The 12154-nt window shown below is 47.2% G+C and overlaps 1 protein-coding gene across 7 annotated transcripts in view; it reads right to left on the reverse strand.

The window, feature by feature from the left end:
• The window catches only part of LOC121588212, a 95162-nt gene that overhangs the window by 52719 nt on the left and 30289 nt on the right, over window positions 1-12154 (reverse strand). For all 7 annotated transcript variants that reach the window (XM_041905918.1, XM_041905915.1, XM_041905916.1 and 4 more), the window contains 4 exons: window positions 5328-5509; window positions 4998-5220; window positions 4324-4695; window positions 4026-4246 (listed from right to left, as the gene is read on the reverse strand). In XM_041905918.1, the coding sequence (XP_041761852.1) occupies window positions 4026-4246; window positions 4324-4695; window positions 4998-5220; window positions 5328-5509 (998 nt within the window). The remainder of the gene's footprint in view (window positions 1-4025; window positions 4247-4323; window positions 4696-4997; window positions 5221-5327; window positions 5510-12154) is intronic.

Raw genomic sequence — 12154 nt, forward strand, 5'->3', positions numbered from 1 at the left:
TCCGCATCGTCCACTACGCTACCAAAGGGACATCAAATCCAATGTTATTGGAGCGGGGCAAAAGCTGGTGATAATAGTTATTATCGGTTGCAACCCTCTGCCTCTGCATTAGCTCGCATATTGTGTTTGTTCAATACGCTCTGCCAATACACCACACACACACACACACACACACACACTTCCTGTCCGACCAGGCTCCTCTCGCGATGGCTCCTCTGGCTTTTGTTGCCAATGTGATGTTGCTGCGTGCAGCGCGTTGACTGACAGGCTGGACGCGGACATTTGTTATGATTGTCATTGTGTGCCTGGATTATTATCGGCCCGATCGGTCGTGCAATGGCCGTGAGAGAGTCACTCAACGGTGAATGATTATCCTATTTGCAAGTGACTAGACTAATTCGGGTAATCAATCGAATTGGGCTTAGTAATGCTAATTTGGAAAGCAGTGAGCAGAGTGGGAACAGTTGCATAGGTAATAGTGGTATGCTAAATTTACCCTACGACACATTTTTTTAAAAGTCTGACAAACAAAGGACGAAAAAATATAAATAAAATTCTACAACAGCAGCAGAATGAACCTAACTTAGCCAGCAATAATTAGCATACATTGTACAACCAAATGAGTTTCTGTACATCCATAACGGGAAAGGCTATTGGAGTGAAAATAATAAAACAGAAAATAAAATAATAATTACCTTCCAGAGCAAAAGCAGTTTATTGCAGTTTCAGCGTGTTTTTTGTTCGAACCGGCAGCTGGTTTTAAATATGTTTTGCCAGTTTCTTTTAAAAAAAATCCGCTTCAGTCAGCTTCCATACAGCTCGGCACTCGGTGTGTGGCTTGTTCGACCAGGTTCCGGTGCGGTTATTCGCCTTTATTTTCACGCACACACTTTGCTTTGGCGGCGGATCCGGCGCCGTTCATTGAACCATATTTCACGACGCACGCAAAAATCGATCCCGCCCCAATTCCAACGGTTCTCTTAATTTGATCACGACACCTTGCACGTCAAACACCTCTGTTGCCCCACCTGTTCCGTTGGAACGAAAACGGGAAAGATTTGCATTCACCTAGGCACGAAAAACCGCAAGATTTTCGTGTGCACAAACCCGTGCAATATTGCCCCTCGCGGGTTTGCAGGTTAGTTATGCACGGGGAAGCACGATGAATGTGCGAAACACCTTGCAGCGATGCACCAGGGCCCAAAAGCCAGCCAAACGTGACGACACTTGCAGCTAAATCGCTGCACCTTTTCCTCTACACTTGCAGGCCGCGAGGGGGGCTCGCTTTCAGCGCAATTTGTACTAATTTGCACAGTTGGTGTTTTCTTCACAGGCATTTAAAAAGCGCATTGTGGTTGCAGAAAGATGGAGCTCGGTCGAGATTTGGCCCACTTTTGCGATCCTCAAAGACACATGCGAACACACACGCTCTTGCCCGATCGATCCTTGCGAGAAGATCCGACCGAAAGGGCATTTGGAGGGGAGCAAGATCACCCTTTCGGTACACACAAACACACACACACACACACACACACTCACGTGCAAGCAACACGCGTACGGAGGCGCCCCAAGCACACACAAAGAGCCCACACAAGCGAGAAACCCCACCACACACGGGGACGCTGGATTCACGGGCAACTTTCACTTTGAAGATTTATACGGCGCTGAACACGAAAAAGGAGAAACACACGGACACACACGCACACACTGGCTAAAGCTGTTCTCGATCGCCAAAAAAACCCCCGAAAGAATGGTTTCACAGGTTGTCCCCTCGCACAGGTTGCATGATTTCGTTGCTACCTCTGTGGTTGCCAGGGGCAGCATCGGAGTTGCTGAGTTGTTTTGCCCTTTTCCTCTGGGGGATGGTTAGCAGAGCTTTGCAGAAGCTGGAAGCTTTTGATCGTAACCGATCCGCGCGCAAAACGTTGCCCAGAGCACACAATTACACGTTCACGATCACACTGGCTGGCGAGAAGCACACAAATACCGTCGCCGTCGTGATTACACAGAAGTTACAAGAGGTGAGACTGGCGACTGGCGCTTACCTCGCTGCGGTACGGTCGGGTTTGAGCATTGCGCGTCTGCAGCTACCTCTTCAGGCATGAAAACAAACGATCACCCACCAAGCCAAAAAAAACCAGTTGAGCTTAAGGTGAGTGTACACGACTGCGCATGCGTTTCCATTGTGCTTTTTCAATATTTGCTTAGCATATTATTGTTTGAGTGTCTTTTGGCTCAATGAAATAAATCTGATGAGGGTGTTTTTCTATACTCAACTCATAATAAATTGCTTAGTTTTTAAGGCACTCATTTAAGCCATGCTCGTGTATAGACACCTGCACAATCGCTTTCGTGCCTTGCCCGATACTCAACCTGTTAATGTAAACGGTCAAATCTATGAAAAATTGTACACGCACCGCAAGCAAATTACGGCTAAAGTACGAGCGAACGATGTAAACCAAAGAACGAACTGTCAAATTTGTACAGGGTGACTCACGGACTACGATCGTTCAGGTGACCGTTTGAAATGTTTGAATTTGAAATTCAATTAATTATTTATTAATTATGGTTGCTATTATTTAAGAATACATTGAAAACTCACGTTTCAACAAACTCTACATTTTTTTGTTTCAATCAAATAATTCATTCTATATGTTTGAGAATCAAAATATAGCAAAAAATAGTTTTCTAGCACTGAGACCAAATTCCAGACCACAGCAAATGATTATACATCTTCAACAGTAAACTGACACAAATTCTAACAACCACCGGTTCCCCCGTAACACTCTAAAGAAGCCTATCCATTCCATTTTACCATCGTCAGCTTCAGCCCAACCCACCCCCGGGCTTAGCTAATAGTTCCATCAAAGTAATTAAACCTCATCCCTGTCTTGCTGTAGCAGCACCTCGATTGTTACAGCACTTTCGTTTAGATCAAACAGGACTCCCACCGAGCCAAACAATCCATTTCACAGTACGAGAGTGTCTCACGGCACCCGGGCGTAATGATGCGATTAATGAGTGCTGTTTCTAAACCATCACGAACATCCCTGGACGCTCTAGTGCTTCTGCTACCTCGGCTTCGGTCGACCTTTTCAGCATGGACTCAGCCATGAAGCACGTACCCGACTGGGGGGAATAGCTTCTTCAGCATTCCTCAATAGTGCAATATGCAAATCCAATCCTCCCACTGTCATCCAGGGCAGGACGGCAGTGCTCTTCTGGAGTAGTGTACAATTTCATTTGCTGTTAAAATGTGTCCATCGTTAGTGCAAAACGCTTTGTACTTTCCGAACCATGGGCTGATGGTGTTCCTGCTAATCGCAAATGGTACCTAGCCATGTGATGACCAATTAAAATCGCTTTGCAAACACATCCATCGGATAAATTAGACACAACACTCTTAATGAGTGGCGGGTTGCATGAGGGTGCATGCGGTAAGTGTGCACGATGCAAACCGACCACTTTATTGGAACAGGCGGCGGAGAGGGAAACCTATACAACCTGGTGGTCACCAAAAAGGGCGATAGGGTTCCATTTGTCGCCCACGGTCACGTACAAACCGCCAATCAATGTTGGGTGGTCGAATTTAAGCCTCGGTTACGATTGATTGCATTTCGTTCACGGCGGGGCACAGCCGCATCGCCGGACCACACAAAACGTGTCACCCTAGCGGGCGTGTTGTTGTGGACGCAACACCCATAGAAACACAAAATCTAATAACGGATGAGCCGTTCAATCGGCACGTTTAAAATATTTCTTTCCTGGTCACGAACGGAACTGTGCAGGCAGGGCGGCATCACCCGCATCAGCCGCAAAGCGAAATTCGATGTTTCAACAAGCTGACCAGGAGCCGGGACCCGGGAAGCGGGCACGGTTTTTGTGGGATTTTATGTACGTTCCCGTCAACCGCTCAGCAACTGGATCGATTGCAGCCTCGGCCTCGGAACGAGCGGACTTTCGGCCCGCTGAATGAATATATTCCCACCCCATACACATTGGACTCTGGAACGCTGGGTACGTACCGGAAATGCCACGCTGCTGCTTCGACCGCCGGTTGGACGATGGGCTGAGCATGCTTTCCCGCCGGTTCGACCCGAGGAAGATGTTCAGGTTGGAGGGTATCTGGGTGGAGACGGAGTTCCGCGCACTGCCCGGTACGCTCGGTGGGAATTCGCTCCAGACGGCGTCCACCATCGAATCGATACTGGACGACCGCGGTATTGGCTTGTTGGTTTTGTCCCGCCTGTGCAAAACAAGAATAGGCAAGGCAAGTAAACGACGTTAAGGCTGTCCGAACTCTTCCCGCTTGTGCTGGCTTACCGTTCCCACGACAGACGACGCGCGCTATCATCGTTGACCGTGTGCTGCAGGCAGTTAGTGCTGGTTTTCGTTGTCTGGTTGATGATCCGGGCGAGCCGATAGATGGCACTGTTCGTGCTATTGCTAATCATCTGGGCCGACCCACCGCTTCCGCTGCCCCCGCTGCCGGTAACGGAAACATCGCTGCCCCGCTTACCGCCCTGACCTGGGCCACATCCACCGGCGGCCAGCGTACTGGCCAGGCTGTTGCCAAACAGGGGCGTGGTGCTACCGCCACTGTTGGCGGCATTGTTAAAATTGACAAAGTTGAACGACGATATGCCGAACGATTTTGACGTCGGTATGGCCGGATACATCCCGGGGGAGGTGATACTGTAACGGAACAAGAATTTAAATGGTAACAATAAGCGAGGGGAAGATAATTAATGCAGCACAAACAAAAAAACGCTACACTGCTTATCCACTCATTACGCCTGGCACTATGCAATCCACTCGACATAAGCAGCAAAGCTCAGGTCAGGTGAAACATATGTGCATTATGAACACATCTTATTAGCAGCGCTAGAGTTTGGGTGATTGTATCTACTTCTATTTTGTAGCTCATTTCCGGCTGTCTTCGGTTGTCCTGCTTTTGACGGGGGTCACCTTTATCGGCAACATCGGGGAAGGCGTACCTGATAACAACCGAACCATCTCCGCTCGAGCGCTTCTCGTCGAACTCGTAGATGTGCGGTTCGGCCGGTCCGACTACGGAGCTTCCGGCCGCGAAGATACTGCTACCGCCGGACGACTTGCGCCGATAGTCGAACGTATTGTCGTCGGCCGTCAACAGGATCTTCGGGCTACTGCTTATCGGGGTTGTGCTGGTCGCAAGCTTCGACTCGTACAGGAAATTGTCTAGAAAGGGGAGAAGAAAAAAGCGAAAAACAAACAAACTATCAAGCACTGTCCCGATGGGCAAGATTGTTAGTGTTCCGACCCAGGAGCACCCGGGATGTACTTACTGGACGATGCCTTGAAGCAGATTGGGTTGTCCGGTGGCTGCACCTTGCTGAATGCACCTGCACCGGGGAAGTTGAACAGGGGTAAGGTGAGTGAACGGGATAGCCGCGCCTTCTTTTCGGCCGTCCGACCGCCGGAAATAGGACGTGCTCCTCCGAGGGGTTCACCGACATTTTGAAGGGTCCTGCAAGTGAAGTTGGGTGACAGGAACTAGTTAGTTGGTTCTTACGATGCACACGATGACATGCTTGTATAGGTGTGTGTTTGGGATGCTTTAAGCGAGATATACAACTAGACCTAATGGTCTATATTAATTATCGCTATTAACTTTAACGCTCTCCATTAATCGAAGCAGCCATAGTAGCATTGCCCAACAACCGGACACAAACGTTGCCAATCCTTCCGTTGCTAGGCTTTCGCTCTTTTACGAGCACATCAAAGCAAGCTTTAATTATCGATCACGTACATGTCAGGGACTGCATTGCCTTGCGGTGACAGCGGCCTGTCCAGCGTACAAATCGTGACCAGTGCGGGCATGTCCAATGCCCGGCACCTTCAACATCATCATTCTGCCATCCATCGTCCAGCTCTCCTTATGTTCGGGCGGGGCATCGCACCATAAGCTGCAAGCGTATGCCCGACACGGATCATTGTTTTAGCCTCCAATTAGCCATAACTTCAGCGGCAAACCTCACACACTACTACTCGGTACGGTCCTAGCACAAGCTGGAGCAATCTCCCCCTGCCGGCACAGCTTCTGTCAGTGATTAGCTAAAGTGCTAATTAATTTCATCCAGCAAACTGCCGCCGTCTAAGACCACTAGTCGGCGTGTAGTCGACCGCATCGGCCCACCCCGTTTTTGGGGCCGCAGGCTCGATGGCATCCACTGGAGCACTGGCAACGAAACATGAGCCAATTAATCGTTACAGATTAGAGACCACGAGCGATAAATTGAAACTTTATCGATTACAACTTCCTACTCCACACTCGAAGGAAGGGGCCCACCGTAGCGGGTGGTTGGAGCGCCGCCGAAACAAACCCTCAACAGCATGGCGCGAACATGGCGTGTTGGGCGATGTTTTTTTTTCATGTTAACTTCTTCTAGTAGCGCTTTTCAAAGGTGCTGTACGTGTGGTGGCACGCCAAACAAGAAAACTCCGCCAAAACAATATCCAGTTTACAGTAACATCATAATAATCATTATCCTCGTCACTGATAGTGCGAGGGGGGATGATGTTGTTGATGATGATGATGGACGATAAATAGATTTTCCCGACCATTGAACCCAGAATTGGTCACGCACCTATGCACCATTTTCGACGCGACATCCTGGAAAATGATGGAAATCGGACAGCGTGTGTGCCCGGCCCCGTTCGGTTCACCGAGGAACCTATTTGGATTATTTCGATTTCTACCCTCCCCACTTAAGGTTTACCGTTTTGATTGAAGTTCCCTTTTTGGGGGAGAATTCCTGCTACCGAAACCGAATTCAATTACGAGCATCGACAAGTGATTGGAACCGTATTGAAGTAGCACACACGTAAATCAACGCTTTAAGCTGTCATCTTAAAGGTAGGCACGCCCAAAAGTATGCAATCCACATGACATAATCCTCCTGTTCACGCTTTGTGATGTGTCGATTTATGCTTTGGGATGTTTGGAAATTCCCAAAAAAAGAGAAAAAAAAATCCGATATTCGATCCAGCTTTAGTTTCAATGATTCCGACGAAATTTTCCGCGAATTTCCAACTGAAGGGAATAAATGACCCAGAGATAATTCAGCACTTGTGCTTTCGCTTCACCTTCTCCATATTTTACCCATTTCTAGGAAGCCTGTAAATCTGTTTGTGATCCGTGTAGTGGAATGCAAATTTGCACCAAACACGCCCAACAGTACGTCCCACCGTGTGGTACCGTGCGTTAGATGTATTCGTATCGTTCGTATATTTCCAGGAACCCTCCATCTCCATCTCGGCAAGCTTCAAATAACTCGTCCCTTTCTGCTCCATGAGCTGACTTTACTATCATCCTTCCCGGCTTATCCTGCAAACACACACACACTCTCTCGTCAGCACACACCTCAGGTAATGGTGCCCACTATACGAGTTTTTGTGTGCATAGGTTCCAGGGCGGTTTATCCGTGGGCGGTCAGGTCCGTTTGGTTGGTTGAGCTATCTTAATTCCCTGTTCCCTATCAACCCAACTGTCATCGCTTCCTCCTGCTATGCGTGCTTACACTAAATTGTGGTTCATTGGAAAAGCTTACTGGTGGCGGAGTGGGACGCCGGGGACAAGGACCGGCGAACCGGAAGCGGAACCTTCATTAGTCGGTTAATTGAGGTATAAACAAGAGAAATATTTCTCCCACACCTGTCTGCGTGCCTACCCTGTACCTGAAGGCAAGAGTGAAGGTGACTGTGTGTGAAAATAAAGTTTTCCCCAGCCCCGCTCGTGTCATCCCGGTGTAGCTGCCGTGGCATGGTGTAGCTGAGAAGGATAGTTACGCCCGCCCAGCCATACATGCCGGTCGGTCAATGGCTTTGGGGAATCGAAACGACCATGCGTGTGACCTACAGGCGATAAAGGTCAAAGCTAGGGTAATTTACAAAAGCGCCAGGCTCGCCCGCTCCTGCTCTACCCACGGTCCGCTCAGTGCTCAGCGCTCAGCGTTGGTTAAATTGTTTTTGAGATATTTTGGATCTTTCTGTCGGGGAGGTGGGAGGGTGATGGGGGGGTCCAGTCGCGACGAGACGGATGAGAAATTTCTCAATCCTTCGTTTAAATATTTGATCTAAGGGAACGACTTTCTCTGTCAAGGGCAGCATGTCCCCCTTGGAAGCGGAGTGACGACACGCGTTAAGGAATCTAACGGCGGGACTAAAACGAAAAGAGAAGTAAGTATTACAATTTATTGCCTGTTTTGCCAATGTATATTAAGTAAGATCGTACTATACATGATCGTTTAGTGAACAACTCTTCAAAAAACAAGTAAAGGTCATTCGGAAAAAGCAGATCCTAAAAAAGCTATCCCAAACAAGCTTACATCATATTGTGTATCACGCTGGCAACGATTCCACTTTTGATTGAGCCACGACCAAATGGTAATAAATCTTTCTGACCGATTCCACACATCGCATGCACATCGTTTGCAGGGCCTTAGCCACATACACACACATGGAACGAAATGCCTGAAAAAGAATAAATGAAGCGAACGGATGGGTAATTTATTCGTTATGACGAAAATCCTCGAAACCACCCCCTGTGCCTGCCTGTGAGCGCATGTTACCAATCCCGAACGGGTTGGGTTCCTATTTGGATAGGATGAAAAATAGCCCACAAGCCAAAAAGTAGATGGCAGTACCCTATCACCCCCTTATTTCTTGGAAATCCAAACTGGGAAGCTCTAAAATAAAACCCACCAGCAAAACGGGTTCGTTTCATTTCTGCTACGTTTGCAGCGTTCTATCGATCGTAGAGCAATTTTCCTATAAATATGTGTGTCCATGTGTGTGTGTGTGTGTGTGTATGTGTGCGTGTAATCCCTCAACCGATCCTGTACCAGAATGTGGCGTACGGTGAAGTAGAGGCAGCTAAATCGAACGTCACACCCTTGTGCGGCTAACCTCGCACGTTCCGCTCTGAATCGGTTGACTTTGGGCGGAAGACTTGGAAGTTTCAAACTTTTTTTGGAAACCCGAGCGTATCCAAGAAGCGCACCAGGAATTAAGATGCACCTAACCCATCCCAGCCCAGCCAGCAACCGTTGCCGAAGCACCCGAAAGTGATCGAGGAAGTGGATTGCTTTCAATTTCAATTAAATTTTACCCAACTTTGTAAAACGGTAACGAGGGAAAGATTTCCTCCGCACGTAGCGGCGTTCGTGGTCGCTTGCCGACTGACTGGCTTTTTAGCCGAGATCGAGAAGGAGAGTCTTGCTTTTTTTTTCGTTGTTGTTAAGCGGGCAGGATGCGAGCAAAGAGCATTTCAAGTTTCCATTAAGGCGAATGTGCATTACTTTCGTGGCTTTGTGAAATGAGGTTTGCATTATTAAGGGTTTTTTTCTACGCTTACAACCGGTGGGGGTATGGGATGGTCTTTTCTTTTTGGTCGTTTGCTGCTCCAAGCGCTAATGCTAATTATCTTTTGCTCGTTTACATTTGGGGCTCGGTAAGCTGTTGAATACTTCATGAATAAGTTGAAACTTTAGAGCGTGCTGGCATTAGAACATGAGCGAACATGAGAAGAAAAAGCTTCGGTGGATGTTAAATATAATTAATTCTAACAAATATGGTTGATAATCGAGTAATGCTCTGCGTTTTGCATAATTTTCGGGGGGCTTGAAGATAATTCGCCTAAATGTATGCAATCGGCAATACGTTGACTGCAAAGCTTTAATGGTTTATTTATGTTTGTTCTTCTTTATTTTTCGTTTCGATAAGAACATGGCATACTGAGGATTAACAATTTCCTTCTGTATAAGTCTAATCCATGCTTAAGCCAATGTACGTGTGCACATTATCCATGTACTTAGCAGCAGCTTGGCAGCACAAATCTCTGTCGGATATAGTGAGCCAAATTCCCCTTGCTTAATACCTGTCTACATAACGGAACATAATCATTTTATGCTACGAAGAGCACGAGCCTTTAGGCTCCAGATCGACCTTTGTTTGTTCATAGCAGCTTTGTTGTGCATGCCCTGCCTTTATTGCTCCAACAACGAGACAAAGAACCTAATGCCCGAACCGTCATGAAGATCGATCGTCTGCCTTTGCTAGCCGGAAGAGATACGTTCATCAATCAGACCACGCGCGCAAGGTGCTTCCCATTCCCATTTGTCGCGATTTCACCCATTACAATGCCTTCCAGGCGAAACAAACAAGCAAAAAAACACACCTGAAGCACAAAACAACCAGCTAAGAAGGAAAATTTCGCCCCCGTCACAGAAGAACGCTGGTAAAAAGTGAACTTCGTCAATTACGGGACGACAATTTGGGTAGGAAATGGAGCTTAAAACATTTGGACCCCGCGTCTACTTCGGGCATGGGACGGGCCCACGTCAGTTCCAATGTAGTAAAGTGACAACATTCGCGTAAAATGGATATGTTGTGCTTGTGTGTGTGGCTGTGTGTGTGTGTGTAAAACGACGCCAAAACAGTATAGGCGCATGGGGAAGGATACACTTTCTTCTTTTTTTTTGGCCAAAAAGCACCCTACCAAACCAGCTCGGCCGTACCTTCCGAGGTTGACAGAGTGTACATTAGGGGTCTATTAGCTTGGAACGGTGTCGCATTCTTTTTTCCACCATCATCGTCAAGTTTACGGCTTGTCGCAACGGTGGACATTTGACAGCAGACGCCAGCAGACGGTCGTCGCCGCACTCATCTGCTAATGGTTTGAATTTTGGATTCGTTTGTGCCCCCTTGACATTGAGGTTATTGAAGAAAATTGACGAAATCTACTTTGGCTCTGTTATTCTTAGCGTCGGTGTTGTTTTTGTTGTGTTGCCTCCCAAAAAATGCTACAAAAATAGCACGTTGTTAGTGGAGAAGAGCCGATGCAAATGGTGGTGCTTGACGGTGGCAGTGCAATGAAGAGACTAATAGGCACGAAATAAAGTACGGAACGACAAAAATGCAAAAGATGCCTGCTGTGTACATAAATTTGCCTAAATGTATGCAATTTGGTCAAATGAACGCCTGCAGGTATGCAATGAGCCGGGTAAAATTATGCTATTAATTCTTTTTTGCTGTGGTGAAACATTCCAAATAACGTTTCAACGTGAATAAAGACCATCTGAAAATTTGGTTTTACCTCTTGACAGCTCCAAAGTTTTATTTTTTAAATCCGCTTTGGTGCATCCTTTTCGATCAACATTGCAATCGCATTATTTCGAACGCATACTCAAACAGCATGCGAATCGTGCCATCACAAGCCCTTTATTTATGTTAACAGATATTTGCTCGACCGGCATGCTTAAGTAATCGGCCACCGGAAACGAGATGTTTGACAGCTCGCTTCATTTTCCATTAAACGGCATTCGCCGTGTGCAGCTCGAGTGGTGTATCGCCTGATCGCCGGTGAACCGTAAAGATGTCGTTCTACACCAACCGGTGGTGCACACACCTGAACGGCGGCTGGCAAGGGTTCAGCAGCGTCACATTAATACAGCGCTCTGCTAAACTAGCAGATGGAAGCGCAGCCTTTGAAGTGTGAATTTAACAGATTTCTCGTACCGTATTTCGTTTGATCCTTTCGCTACGAGACTTTATGTGGCCGGTTACCGGTAACGGAAAGCAACGACAGTGCCAGGCACTATCCAGTAGAGCAACTCCAGTAGAGCAACTCCTTCCTGGTGGAACGATTCCAGAAACGATGTTCTGGGTAAACCCATTCCATGGTATCTATTTCCGTTTATTGAAAGACTCTCACAAACTGGTGTGAGGAAATGAAATGAGTGTTAGCACAGAGAGGTTTATAGTTTACTTTTAATTAACAAAAAAATGTGCAAACCCGTGTTTTTGCACATATGAGATGCTTTAAAATAGTTGATAACGACAATATTTTGCTAGAAGCTCAATCCAATAGTACTAGAGTGGCATTACGCGAGACCTTTAAATATACAGTACATGTGTGTATCGAGCAAATCTAATTGATGTTGCGGAGCTGAAACAATCAATACGGTTGTTGCTGGTGCAGTTAGCTGTTTACACACACTCAACCACCAATCACCACCCACCTTGGCCAGCGCTCGGTATCACAACTTACAGTGCGACCTACACACTTTCCTCCGAATGCCATTGCCGTTTGCTATTGCCAGTACGTACCGGG

Source organism: Anopheles merus, chromosome 2R (genome assembly GCF_017562075.2).
Source record: "Anopheles merus strain MAF chromosome 2R, AmerM5.1, whole genome shotgun sequence".
In the NCBI taxonomy this organism is placed as follows: Eukaryota; Metazoa; Arthropoda; class Insecta; order Diptera; family Culicidae; genus Anopheles; species Anopheles merus.